A 15,163-nucleotide genomic window follows, 5' to 3' on the forward strand; every position below is an offset into this window, starting at 1 on the left:
CCATATCTCAGGAAGGATGTACTGGTCCTGGAGCATGTTCAGAGAAGGTTCACAACAATGATCCCAGGAATGAAAAGCCTGTAAAGCTTCTCCTTGTAACTGAAACCTTTCATTCCCAGCAACATTCTGAAATCTTTTCTGAACCCTTTCCAGATTATGATGCTTCCTATACACAGGGCAACTAGAACTGAACAAAGGCCTCTCGAAAAGACATCACTAATGTCGTGTACCACCTCAACATAATGTCCCAACTCCTATACTCAGATCTGAGCAATGAAGGATAGCTATACTCCTTAACCCTGTTGACATGTGACATAAACTTCAAAGTGTTATGTACCTAAACCCCTAGGTCTCTGTTCTGCAACACTACCCAAGGTCTGCCCTTGTATTACATTTTGGTAAAACAAGTCTCTCATTTATCCAAATTAAAGTTCATCTGCCATTCCTGAGCCCATTGACTCTATTGATCAAGATCTCACTGTAATCTTAGATACTCCACTATACCACCAGTTTTAGTGTCATCTGTAAACTTACTAATCTACTCCTTCTATATTCTCATCCAAATCACTTCTACAAATGACCAAAAGTGGAGCCAGCACTGATCCTTGTGGAACCCTTCTTGTAAGAGACCTCCCAACTGCAAAACAGCCGCCCTCCACCACCAATCTTCTGTTAAGCCAGTTGGCAAGCTACCCTGAATCCCATGTGATCTAACTTTACTAATTAGTCTACATGCAGGGCCTTGTCAAAGGCTTATTACTAAAGTCCAAGTAAACAACATTACTGTCCTCATCGATCATAAGTTACTTCCTCAAAAAACTGAATTTCCCTTGCACACAGCCATGTTTTCTATCCCAAATTGGTCCTTGCCCCTCCAAATACATATAAATCCTCTTTCAGAATTCCCGCCAACTTACTCGCCTCCAAAGTCAGACTCTCAGGTCTATAGTTCCCAGATGTCACCTTATATCTGTTAAGTAAAGGCACAACATTAGCCACTGTCCAGTTATTTGGGACCTCACCTGTAGTTAGATGATTCGCATAATTGAAAAGAGACTAAGATCAATCTGCCTTTTGGAGGGGTGACTCTTCAATTTGTACCTTAGCTGTGCAAATCAGTTCTGTGATTCTGAGTTACTTAGGTTGTGACAGCAAAATAAAGTCCTTGGTTCTGATAATGTCTAATAACAGATTTTTAGCTGTTATAAAATTAACAATACTTCTGTTTAGAATAAAATTGTCTAAGCATTCTCTTCAGTGTACAAATTTGCTTTTTAGGTTTTTATGGTTTGCATTTAATCTTTTAAGTCCTGTAAGATCCTTTGTGCTTCACTAGAAGTTTGAATTTTTATTATTTGCCTCTAGGAGGATTTTTTAAAATCCAGGATGGGAACTCTTAACTGTTTGACTTTTGGAAATTAATGTTTCCATTTGTTCAATATGTCAATATTGAATAACTTGCTAACAAATTATTGTTCATGTAACTGTGTAATCTTGGTCTTTTATATGGATTTTGCTGTAGCCTTAACACCATGTGGATTCTTTTAAAATTTGAAATGTGCCACTTTTTTCACTGAACAGCTGTTATGAATAAGTACTGTTTAATGCTGTTGATGACTGGGAGTAAGCAGTTAAAATTGGCATTTGGGCATAGCTGGACACATTTTTACATATCCATTCTATCTGGGATGGTACTTCTAATGGGTGGTTCTGGAGCAGTGTCCTAAGGCATTAAAGCTAAGGTGTTGGGCTTCTAGCTGTTGCTGTCCGCTGTGAAACTTGGCTTTTTTTTTGTAATCTCTCAAAGTAAATGTAATTAGCTGAAGACTGTAGCATGTACTTGGCACATCTAATTGAAATTAGATGCACACACTTTCTGCGCTTGCATGTTGGGCCCTACCATTGTTGAGGATGAGAATTTTGTCTTCTGTGTCTGCTCAATTGTCCACAATTTGAGGGTTTCAAAGCTTTGTGATCTCACTTGTAGAAACTTTTCACTATCTGTGCCTTGTTGCTGTTGCTTCTGTTTAGCATGTATGTGAAGGCGCTTCACTAGGTTAGCGTCTCATTTTCAGGTATGTCAGGTACTCTGGATTTATGAAGTTTGTAAAAGAACATGTTCAGTGTTTGCCTTCTGACTTGATTTGAGGTTTAAGAAATATGCAGCTTCTTTTAGTTACAGATTAAGTTTCCAATTCTGATGCACTCTCACTCAGCCATACAGCATGGAAACGGACCCTTTGATTCAATTAGTCCATGCCGGACATAATCCCAAACTAATCTTGTTCTGCCTGCTCCTGGCCGATATCCTTCCAAACCTTTTCTATTCCTGTCCTTGTTGAAATGTCATGTTGTAACTCTGCCTGCATCCACCAATTCATTGGAAACTTCATTGCACACGCAAACCACCCTTTTTTTTGGTTCTTAAAAATTACCCTTCATGTCTTTTTTAAATCTCTCTCCTCTATCTTACTGTCTCCCCTTGTCTTGAAATCTCCATCCTCAGGGAAAGGCCCCTACCATTAACTCTGCCTATACCCTTCAGATTTTATAAATCTCTAAGGTCACCTCAATGTCCTATGCTCCAGTGAAAAAGTCACAGCCTCTCCAACCTTTTTCTATAATTCAAAATTTCCATCCCAACAATGTCCTGGTAAATCTCTTCTGAGCTGCCTGTAGCGCAATATCCTTCCTTTAACAGGGTGGCCTGAAGTGGATTCTCCTTTTTGACCAGTTTTGAACTACTAAAATTTTATAAATTTTGCCTAGTTCAAGTACTACGCAACATGAGGAATGTGTCCTCTGTGTGAATTTTGGCCCTGGACTTGGCAAGAATTCTGTCATCACTGTTGCCATATCTATGTCGATTGGAGAGGATGAAGTCATGTAGGTTGTTCCCTTGTGTTGGTTCTGTCATTTCTCTTGATCCTACTAGTATAAACCATAGTTTTGTGAAATGGTGTGGTTTTCTTCAGTTTCTGTTACATTTTGTCTTAACTTTGTTGAGCAGCTTGCTTTTTCCACGAGTAATAACACTAGACTATCCATATCTGCAGCATCTGATAATCCTGTTTCTGGAGTTCTTCCATTCATGTACTGAAATTGAACTGTAAACTAAGTTGTAGGTGAATTTTGAGGGTTATTTCTGTTCTAATGGATAAATAATAGCCCTGATCATTATGACTTCAATTCTCTGTTGTATCCTCTGACTCTGCAAGGAACAAAGCTAGTAGTATTGTGTGTATTTCTAATTTTCTTCTGACTTATGTCGAATGACTTGTATTCATTGTATCCTTTTGTAGGAGTTAAGACAGTCCAGTTTATAGATCTCTAAACTAATGTCAGTACAGCTTTTTGACATAATACATGGGGGGGGGGTTTAATGTAAGTTAGAATTTTGCATCACTGATCCAATTTTCAAGGAAAGGAAACTTTTGTGATTATGTAATCTACTGCAGTTGTGCACTTTATAGCATTGACATTACTTTTAGTTGTAAGAAAATGAGTAGGCCTTGAAACCCAAAGAGCCTGTTTCACTACTCAATATTGTCATAGCTGATTTGCTAATTGTAGTTGTACTTGAATGCTAGCTGTCTATTCCTCATATGAATGCATTTGTCTCAACATTAAATGGGCATGAAACCTCTGCTTTGTTGTTCTTACTAATACATGTGTTGTCTATTCACTGAACATGTGTTCTTGCCACGTAATTGTCCTCTTCTCTCACATTCCCACTTTGTATTCTATACAAATTTGGATACAATACTGTCTCTTGTAAGCCTATACAGTAACATGGATAGGAAATAACTAAGCTACCATCATGAATCCTTGTACCATTCCACTAGTTACATAATAATATCTTTAATTACAGTAGCAATGCCTGCTAGATTCTTGGCTGGATTTATCAAATCACATGCACTTTCAGTCCACTTAGCCAGATGTTGGAGCTTTCAGGTGGTCCAGATTGACATAATAGACTGAGTTCATGTCACTTTTTTGCTTAGTTTTCTGCTTCTCAGCTGTTTATTTTTTAAATTTAATTTCCTACATGAAACTGTGTCTCTTCATTCAGAATGTATTGTGATCCTGTTAAGAGGATGGCATTGCAAGCCTCGAGTTGAAACATATTGTCATTAAAAAAAAATAAAAAATTCTGATAAATACCATATTCTCCAGAAGGCCATAATTCATTTAACCAACATTTTCCAATGACACATTTTGTCAAACTACAAGAGGAACAGACTTAAGATTCCATTAGAACGATTTTTAAAATATAGTAATTTGGACTTGTTCCAGGGAACAGATTCTTCGGGTAAAAGAGGATGAGAATGTTCCCTTTCTGCTTGTTGGCAATAAATCCGATTTGGAAGACAAACGACAAGTATCGGTGGATGAAGCAAAGAACAGAGCTGACCTATGGAGTGTGAATTATGTAGAAACATCTGCAAAAACAAGAGCCAATGTTGATAAGGTATCCCAATTTTAATTGAATGTAATACCTCTGGTGGTGTATACGGGTTCATTCATACTCTTTCAAATGTATCCCTTAAAATTTAAGTCTTTTTTTTTTGTTTCCTCTTGGAAAAATTTCCTTTCTCTGAATCATTAGTTGTGGCTTTGGTTAATAGCACATGAATATGATAGGTTGGTTAATTTGTGCTAAACTTTTGAAATTCATAGGATGTGGGTGTCACTAGCGAGGTTAGCATTTATTACCTGTCCCTAATTGCACAGAAGGCAGAATGCTGTGGGTGTGGAATCACGTGGGCTAGACCAAGTAAGGATGCCAGGTTCCTTCCCTATCGGACATTGGTGAGCCAGTGAGGTTTTTTTTAAACAATGATTCATGGTCATCAGACTCTAATTTCCAGAACATTACCTGTGTCTCTGGATTAACAGTCCAGTGATAATACCATAGGCCAATGCCTTCCCACTGAATTGCACAGAATGGGCCCTTTCTGAATTGGATTTAACTAGTGTGCAGTTTGCCATTGCCCAAGTATATTCATTACTTTTTGCTTTTGAAGACTGACGTTACTGGTTTTATTTTCCAAAAACAATTGTTGTCAAGAGATGTTAGATATTAGTGACTTGAAGGAAGAAAATGAATGTACTGCAGCCAAATTTGCTGGTTCAAAAATAGGTGGAAACACCAGCTGAGATGGATCCAAACATGATTGATAGTATGGTAACACAGATTTAAGTGAACAAAGTCTGGCAAATGGAGTATGATTGTGAGAAATTGAGTGTTCTCAATTTAAAAATCAACAAAGTAACAGTATATTACTCAAATGGAGAAAAAAACTGCAGAAAGCTGAAATACAAAAAAGGGATGTGGGAGACTTGCGCATGAAGCACAGGGTGAGTGCCCAGGTGCATCAGGTAATTGAGAAAGCTAATACAATGTTGGCCCACATTTTCATGAGGGTTGTAGAGTAGATTAGATTAGATTACATTACAGTGTGGAAACAGGCCCTTCGGCCCAACAAGTCCACACCGACCCGCCGAAGCGCAACCCACCCAAACCCCTACATTTACCCCTTACCTAACACTACGGGCAATTTAGCATGGCCAATTCACCTGACCTGCACATCTTTGGACTGTGGAAGGAAACCGGAGCACCCGGAGGAAACCCACGCAGACACGGGGAGAACGTGCAAACTCCACACAGTCAGTCGCCTGAGGCGGGAATTGAACCCGGGTCTCAGGCGCTGTGAGGCAGCAGTGCTAACCACTGTGCCACCGTGCCGCCCACCAAGTAGTCCAAGACTAGAAAAGTCTTATTGTGACTGTACATAAGAATGCTGAGAGACTACATCTGGAGTATAAAGTTAAAAATCACAACATCGGGTTATAGTCCAATAGGTTTAATTGGAAGAACTAGCTTTCGGAGCGCCGCTCCTTCAGGTGGTTGTGGAGGACACAATTGTAAGGCACACAAATAATAGCAAAAGTTTACAGTGTGATGTAACTGAAATTATACATTGAAAAATACCTTGATTGTCTGAGTTTTTCATCTGTTCAAATACCATGATAGTTTCACTTCTTTCATGAGCAAAGGCTAAACCGTTCAGTACTCTACTCACTGGAATTTAGAATGAGAGGTGATACTTAAGGGGCTTGACACTAAATGCTGAAATGGTTTACATGAAGTCTAGGGCCAGAATGCATAGTCTAAAAGGTGCCAATGTAAAACTGAGGAAGAACTACTTCTGAGGGTTGTTTTTGTCTCCCCCAAACTCTCTGGCAAGAAATTGCAGAGTCCTCATTATGTAACATCGATATACTTGATCAGTAGGTGAATCAAGAGTTACAGGGAAAGGGCAGGAAGGTGGATGTGCTCAATGTTAGATTAACCACGATCTCCAAATGGCAAAGCAGCTTCAAGTGGCTGAGTGACATATTCCTGACCTTTATGGTGGTTTGGTCTTCAACTGTTGAACTCTTTTGTCATTGAGAAGTCTTGGACACTTGTAAAAAGTATACCGGATCTAATCAAATGACTAAGGAATGTCACAGTACAAATATAACAATGGGTCCAAACAAATTTTCCATAAGGAAATATTTAAAAACTAGCCCATAACATTGCAGGCAATGGCCAACCTTGCATTGACACACACCAATTGAAATAAAATCAAAAGCATTTATCTTTAGATGATGGATCGTTTTTAACATAAAAGGAAATATAGGTAGAGAACCATGTAGATGGATTTGCTTAAACAGCATGGCTTGAATGGAATGTTAATACCTTTTTATCTTCAGTTCCTGATCATAATGAACAATTTCTTGTCCACAAGCATTTTCCCTTCTCCTGCTCCCACTCCCCAGCAAAAAGTCCTATATCTAAATGTACTATAAAGAAAATATTTGTTTTTAAATATTTCTGTACCTATATTTCCTTATGTTAAAAATGATCAGTCATCGAAAAAAATAATGCTTTTGGTTTTATTTCAATTGATGTGGGTGTCAATGCAAGGTTGGCCATTGTAGGCATGGCCAATGTTATGGGCTAGTTTTTAATATTTCATTGTGGAAAACTTGCTTGGACCCATTGTAATATTTGTACTGATATTCTTTAGTCACTTGATTAGATATGTAATAGTTTGAAGTTTCTAGACCCATTTTTCCTGTAGGCCTGCACTTTATCTCCTTGATTGTATGATTCCCTTTTGAAAGTCATATTTGATCCTACATCCTTCGTACTGAGGCTGTGCATTCCTGTTGTTCCTCACTTCAATCCATTGCTATGATTTGTATTGTGCACTCAAAGTAACAATCCTCACTAAGGGGAGATAGTGGCAGAATAGTATTGTCATTGGACTCATGATCGAGGACAATGCTCTGGAAATTAAATAAAAAATCAACTGACATTACTGGAGCAGTGTATACAAGGTGTAGAATTGTTAGGGATACTAAAGGCAAATATTGAGGTGCCAGATATTTTTCTCATTGAAACTAGCATTATGTGTTTAGGTTTGGATATTTTTCAATATATAAAAACACAACAAATGGCCTTGACATTTCTCTTAGCCCAGAGATATCTGTAAATGAGCCGTTCAAGGCTCTTGTCTAGTAATTCCTGCAGTGTAGAATTTACAATTACCTGAGATGAAGTCTCTTGGAGAAATTACCATGCTTAAGGTAGAAACAACATAGTATAAACAGAGACCGTGGAGGATGTAAATACTGTATATTCTACGTGACTCTCAATCCACTAATGGTTCACAGCTAGCAGATCAGGTCTATGCTGTGCAGTAGCAACTGCTGGGAAATTAAACATCTAACATGAGATGGAGGGTCTATATCCCTATCACCAGTGGACAGCCTAGCAGGTAGTGTTAAAACAGAGCTGAGGTACTTGCATCATCTTTGGCCAGAGTGCCAAGTGAATGATCCATCTCTGTCACTTCTGGAGATCCTCAGCATTACACAGAGGGCACAGTGGATTAGCACTGTTGCCTCACAGCGCCAGGACATGGGTTCAATTCCAGCCTCTGGCAACTGTTTATCTGTATGGAATTTGTACATTCTCCTCATGTCTGCATGGGTTTCGTCCCACAATCCAAAGATGTGCATGTCAGGTGAATTGGTCATGCTAAATTGCATTTAGTTAGGTATGTTAGTCAGTGGTAAATATAGAGTAGGGGAATGGGTCTGGGTGGGTTACTCTTTGGAGGGCTGGTGTGGACTTGTTGGACAAAATAGGCTGTTTCCATACTGTAGGGAATCTAATTTAATCTACATATGTTGGTCTTTTTGACCAGTTTGACTCATTAATATGCTCAGCCCTGCCAATATTCCAGCAAGAGTTCTGAAGATCTGTGTCCCACTGCTGTACTCCCAGCCAAGCTATTTTCCCCATTTTAATATCTCTCACCTCTTGACTATGTGGGACTTGAACCTGGGCTTCCTGGTCTAGAGTTGGGGACATTGTGCTACAAGAGCCCTACCCTAAATTTTCTTTTTTAGAAAGATTTTTAAAAAGTTTGACTATTTTCTAACTAGTTCTGAACAGGTTGATATTATATACCCCTGCTGCAGGTGAGACTTAAATCTGGACCTTCTGGCCCACGTATAGGGACGTTACTATTCTGCCACTAGGGCACGTAGCCAAGCTTTTTTTTTCAGTCACACCTAGCAGATAAGATTGGTCATGTGGGTCAATCATTTCAGACCCAGGAGCATCATTGCTGCAGTTCCTCACTAGTAGCAACTGAGGCCATACTGCTGCTTGGCAATGTGCTTTAATCAGCGAACAGTGTTCAGATTATTTATGATTCAGTTGCTGGAACAGTCCATCTCTATCTGGAGCAAATTCCAGGCTCTGAATTATTGGCAAGTAAATTTTTGCCATGCAAATTTTAGACTATGATCATATACATTAATGAATCAAGCTACCCTTGATATTCAATGACCTTACCATTACTGAATCCCCAGGAAGTTGATAGTGGGGGATTCTATTGACTAGAAATGGAACTGGACAGCCATACCAATAAGTAGCAACAGCAGCAGGCCAGAGGCTAGGAATTCTGCGAGTGCCCATCCCTAATGGCTGCCCAACAACTACAAGGCACAAGTTAGGAATACTGTCCATTTTGTTGGTTTCTGCTCTGAATATGTAGAGCCCAACACTATCCAGGACAGAACTTGATTGGCACACCCATCAACTGCCTTCAACATTGACTTTTTTTTAATCAGTGTGTTCTCTGCAAAATACCCTGCAGTAATTCACCATGAATTCTTAGCACCTTTTCAAACTTGTGACCTGTACCATGTGAATGGACTAGGGCAGTAGATGCATGTGAAGACCAAACTTCCAATTCCCCTTTAAGTGACACACCATCCTGTCATGACAGTGTGAATAGATGAAATTCTGGGACTCCCTAACAACTGTGGTTGTCCCTACACTGCAGACTGTAGTGGTTAAAAATGGCAGCTCAGCAAAACCATAAGGCAATTGGGTTTGGGTGATATGTTGGGCTAGCCAGCAACACCACCCCATGTACAAAGAAAAAAGATGCTCTCTCAAACCTTTTTCTGTCATTAACTGCAATCATGCTTGATCTGTGACCAAACTTCATTCACTCACCTTTTGATACCTTGGTCAACAAATATTGATTTTTTTTAAAAAAATGTCCTTTAAAGATGATCTACTGTTTGTGGAGGTATTTCAAATGTCTGTTACTTCCTTTGCATGTAGAAGTGTTTATGACACTCAGCTTTTGCATCATTCCTGTACACTCCCCTTTGGCAGCCTGGATGCCCAGGCCAGTGGAAATACCTTGTGTTACATTACTCCTTAAAGCTTGATCAAATCATCCTGTGGCTTTTCATGTTACAGGAAATAAGTCAAGATCAAACAAATTAGTTTTGTGTCCAGTTATCATTCTGTGCTACATTTCTTTCAAGATTTTTATACCCCCTAAAGGATGGGGCCCAAAGCTGTTCAGTATTCCAGGTGTGATCTAATCAGTGCATTGTCAAGATGAATCATGATTGCTACCCTGTTCCTATAGATGTAAAGGCTGTGTACTGTTCTTTTATGCATTTTCTGTACTTGTAGTATTTAATGATCTCTGTGCCTGTACTTCTAAGTTTCTTTGCAACTCCACTGATTTCAACTTGTATCACTAAACAAGTATCCTATCCATTTTGCAACCAATATAGATAACTTCACATTTGTCTGCGCTGAAATTCATTTGTTACGATCATCCCCTAATATTGAATAAATAGTAGATTTGTTTCAGTTTGGCTGTTGGAAAATTTTGGTTATGGGGCTTGCTAACCTTAAGCTATTAACTAATATTGTCAATAGTTGAGGGCCCAATACAAATCCTCGTGGGACACCACTCCTCATAATCTGCAAAGTGGAGTAACTGTTCACTATCCTTTGTCAGTGAGGCAAATAACAGGTCAATAATTTACTTTCGGTTTCCAACTTGCATTTGTATAACATCTTGAACGTAGACACAATACCAAGATGTTTTTGTTGTCAACATTGGAGCTGACATTGGTGCTCCTGAAATCTGGACTTGCCACCTCACACATCATGGGTGCAACTTTCCTTATTTTGTACAAATATTTTAAATCTTAAACAAACAAACATGGAAAATTCCTTGCAGTTTGTTTTAAACTGTGCAAATGTGTGACATGCATTCAATTTCTTTTTTGGCTATGCATAACTTTCAAGTATTACCCTGTTTAGTTCAGTGTCTTTCATTTCAAATGTCAAACTTTTTACATGTCACATTGTCCTTCTATGTACAATTTATTGACCTTTTTCTTTCCTTGTAGGTTTTCTTTGACTTGATGAGGGAAATACGTGCAAGAAAAATGGAAGATAGTAAAGAGAAGAATGGAAAGAAGAAACGGAAAAGCATAGCAAAAAGGATCCGGGAAAGATGTTGCATTTTATAAACTCTGCAGACCAAACAATTTTAGAAGTTTAAGCATACTAAGTATCTCATTTCATTCACTGTCCTTCAAAGTGATTGAAGGTACACTATTGTTTTACACATTCTGGTTTCAGAGCATGAATTGAAGCCAACTTGAGGACACAATTGATCAGGAGGTTTTAATGTGAATCCGAAGCATTGCTTTTCTTTTGCGATGTCAAGTGGTATCTGGGCTTCAGATTTCAATTTTTTTAATGTAAAATACCATTGGCCGTTTCTTTGGGTTAATCATTTCAGTCGTCACTTAAATTGCAGTGAAAACTGGTAACTCACTTCTCTCGCAAGGCAAAGCACTTAGTCCAGATTCAAAACGTGATTTAACAATCAGCATTTGTAGATTCCTATAAGAGCTTTTCGTTTTTCTCTGGTAAAAACCAGAGCTGAAGTGTACTGCTATTTGGAAGATAACTAGTTTGCGTCTCACAGAACTTTATCTTGCTGGATTTGCTCTTTCCTTTCGAGGAAAAAATACTGTCTACTTGTAAGCTGAGTAGGTTGCACTGGTTTTTCACCACTGAATTTTCTAAAATACTTGCTGTTAATAACAGCACTCATTTTTGACCCATTGCAAGCTGAGATAAAACTTACTGCATTGATGGTTTAAAAATCTTAAGTATTAAGAGCAACCTGTAAAATTTAAGTGTTTTCCTTCTAAATGAGCTTACTTGGGTTTTTGGCAGCTCCAACTGGCCGCTTAGCATTTGTTTTGCCTTTTTATGAATGCTAGTTATTGTAGCATTGCCAGTAAACTTAGACTATTGGTGCCATGAATTTCTAATGTTACCTGTTAGTCAAACTATACTTCCAACAGTAGAGTGTACAGCAGCTTGTTTACGTCCCAGTGTCACTCTCTGATATTTGCTACATTGAAATTAAATAGGGAAAATTCCATGTGCCTGTGGTGTCATTACTTTCCTCCCTACAATGTTCTAAACCAGTTTTAGTATGAGTAAAAAGGTGTGGGATATTTAAATAATTAAGCCTAATTCCTCAACAATAAATTACTCCTGTTGTTGCTGTACTAAATAACAGGAATGCATGCTGTTTTAAGCTTGCAGTTTTGTTAATTGGAGTAAAACTGGAATTCTCATGAAGTTTCATTTTTGACTTAATGTTGAGTTACTCAAGCAGTAGTCAGTAGTTTTGCTTTGCTGTTGGCAGATTGAGCACTTGACATCTCTTTCAGCCCCCTGGAATTTAATAAACTTGTTTTGGTCTTGAGAGAGAAGTTTGGGAAGCTTGACCATGAAACTACCTGGGTTAAATTATGATCTCCAATTATTAGATTGCAAATAGTTGTGTATTATATCTACACAAGTGAATGGGTTAGTTTTTTTCCTTTTAGTCACAGATAGGATTTGATCATATTAGTCTTTGATTTCAATGAGCCCCCTACTACTTATGGCCTCTTGAGAAGCTTGCACCTGCTGTGACAGCCCATATAAGGTAGACACCTTGGGGCAATTTTAACGCAACACGCTCACTAGAAACTGATCAAACGTAATATTGGTTTTACTCCCCTCCCAATGGAAGGAAATGTCAGTGGTGAGTAGCAATTGTGTGGTGCAAAATTAGTGTTCCATCTGATTCTGTGGGTTTCCTGTAAAGCAGGTTAGGTTAAATTATCTTCCCAAACTGAGAAACAGAAGGTGGACTCTGTCAGCATGGGATTCCTGAAATTTATGATCAGTTGGGATGAACATGAGTTACTCAGATGTAACAAATTTTGATTATGACTGTAATAGGATGGGGAAAAATTGGGATTCTGTTTGCTAATGTGCTAGACCTGCATGTAGATGGATTTCACTGTATTTGTCATATCAAAGTAATTGTAAGTGGCATTTTGAGGCAGATTCTGGCTTTTCAAATGAGGCACTAATGCACAATAAATACACATGCATATCAAGCCAGGCTGTACAGTAGAAAAGCAGTGTAAAACTTGTAAATAGAAACTTGTCTGAAAATGCCTTAATTTAAAAGCTTTACAGGTTACATCCATCAGGAGTGTGGCAAATGAATTATGCAGACAAAACTGCAAAGAACGTCTTACTGTAATCCTGTAAAATGTGCCATATTTTGGGTCTAATAGCCCAGAACACAATTCAGTTGACTTGATATTTGGGGCTACCATCTTCAGAATTATGCATTTTGGTTCAAATAGTTAAACTTCTTTTTGTAACGTATGTGTTGTCCTTCAAATTATAGTACCCAGCCTACAAGGAGATTAGTGGGAAAATGAAAGAATGAAGATTGGAACTGTTGGGTTTAGAAATCCCCACCAACCAGCCAATGTATTCCCTTTTCTATTGGCTGAAGTTTACTGACACAAGGAATTGAGACATGTTCAAAAAAGCTGTTTGGATTCTTTAACAGTTTCAAAGGAATGCCAGGATGACACCACTAAATCTGAAGTGCTGGGAACCTAGAATGTATCTCATATACAGTAATTTGTTCTGTCGTTTTTTTTTATTTAGGAGCATTGTTTGAATTTTGTCATGTTTTAAACTTTTTATTGTTGTGTATTTGAAAGTAGGAGCTATTTCCACTGTATAGAATTGAGGGATGCCATGGAGAATTGCTGCAAGGTATATGAATCTTGTTTTGAGCATAAGCAATTTGGACACTTTTTTTTTTATAAAATATTTTGTGTGAACAGTGCATAGCAGTGAAATTTGTATAGCAGTGTGAATTATAAGAATGAAAATAATTCTAACCACTAACATTTAGACTTGCAGTATATGTGAAGCCTGGGTATTATGGTGTTATGAAGCTGAAAAACACAAGTGTTAAAAGCTGATGCCCTTGCCCATAAAACATTTTAATTGTATGTTGAACCATTACAAAATAAAATAACACTTTTTTTACAGCATTGTGTTGTAGGCTAAACTTCTCTTTAAATCATGGAGTAATACACTCTCTTTTTCAATCCGTGATCTACCTAAATGATCAAACTTAACTACCACAAAATATCCTCCATTAAAAACTGACCTGAGGAATTTTAGCTTCGAGATCTGATCCCTGCACTTAAGTGTAAAATCAAGGTGTGCTTATTTCAGTAAGGTGGATAGAGGATAATGCAGTCACATCCTTGAATCTAGAGTACAAAATGTTTATTATAGCAAATTTTGTGAACAAGGTTTGATCGCAAATGAAGAAGGTCCCTAATGAAGGGAAGGAATGGGATAAACTTACATCTTTATATGAAATTTGAATTTTATTTATGATGGTGACGTTTTTAAGAATACAAGTCTTTGGTGACCAAAGTGACAATTTGAGTATCATCTGGGGGTGTAATTGGCATCAAAATCGTTAATAGAATGAACCACATGGAAAACCATAAGTGGACGTCAGTCGGAACAGTGAAGTTGAACGACTTCCATAATTGTCTTGTTAGAAGGGTAGAACCATTTTTTTTGGTTATAAACAAGTGAGTAACCACGAAAGAACCCATGAATTGGAAAATAAATAAAATGTAAAATGGTCAGGTTTTGGAGAGGATATTCAAAATTGAGGAATCAACAAATGCAGAAATAATCTGCAATATAGAGAATGGAAGAACAGACTGGATCCAGAGTTCTGGATCATTTGAGATTACAGTTTAGGAATACTGAGACAAGGAATCATTAGCGCACAACTTTTCATTACATAATAAAGGATCTCTATCCCCCACAGAAAACCCAAAGCTTGCTTGAGCAAGACTGTATTAAATATAACTTAAATCTAACAGGGTCCAAAACTTGTCAGTTATTTTACTTTCATTTTATAAGACAGAACTTTAATGTAGCTCTAAGTGACATGTTAAGACTTTGTCTTCCAGTCATCAGAACAAACACATGCCAAATTTCAGATAATATATACCACAGGAGAAAAGGGTGCTGAGTGACACAATCTTGGGTAATTCAAAAACTTGCAAGGCTTGAATATATATTCCTCTTTATTCATTGAAGGTTGCAGTTTCCACATCTGAAAAATGGTCTGTTCTACACCATTCTCCTAGAAAAGCAAATTTTTCAATTCTCGAGTTAAATAAGCCATTTCGTATTGCTGCCCATGCTGTGGGTATGGGATGGTATTTTGCATTAACAGGATCTCGCATTTGCATGAGAATTGTTCTGCCATCACGCAATGATACACAATGCTGCTCAAATGTCCATACGAGTATGACACCAGGATTTTAAAAAATCATTCATGGAATGTGGGTGTTGCTG

The 15,163-nt window shown here is 38.0% G+C and overlaps 1 protein-coding gene across 3 annotated transcripts in view; it reads left to right on the forward strand.

Moving 5' to 3' along the window:
• LOC122549313 (ras-related protein Ral-A) overlaps nt 1-13,824 on the forward strand; it is a 52,325-nt gene extending 38,501 nt beyond the window's left edge. For all 3 annotated transcript variants that reach the window (XM_043688921.2, XM_043688922.2, XM_043688923.2), the window contains 2 exons: nt 4,297-4,471; nt 10,795-13,824. In XM_043688921.2, coding sequence (XP_043544856.1) covers nt 4,297-4,471; nt 10,795-10,917 — 298 coding nt within the window. In that variant the 3' untranslated portion in view covers nt 10,918-13,824. The remainder of the gene's footprint in view (nt 1-4,296; nt 4,472-10,794) is intronic.
• The last annotated feature ends 1,339 nt before the right edge of the window (nt 13,825-15,163 follow it).

The sequence above is a fragment of the Chiloscyllium plagiosum genome, unplaced genomic scaffold, assembly GCF_037043375.1.
Source record: "Chiloscyllium plagiosum isolate Xiang-an unplaced genomic scaffold, Cpla_swu_hap1 HiC_scaffold_4, whole genome shotgun sequence".
In the NCBI taxonomy this organism is placed as follows: Eukaryota; Metazoa; Chordata; class Chondrichthyes; order Orectolobiformes; family Hemiscylliidae; genus Chiloscyllium; species Chiloscyllium plagiosum.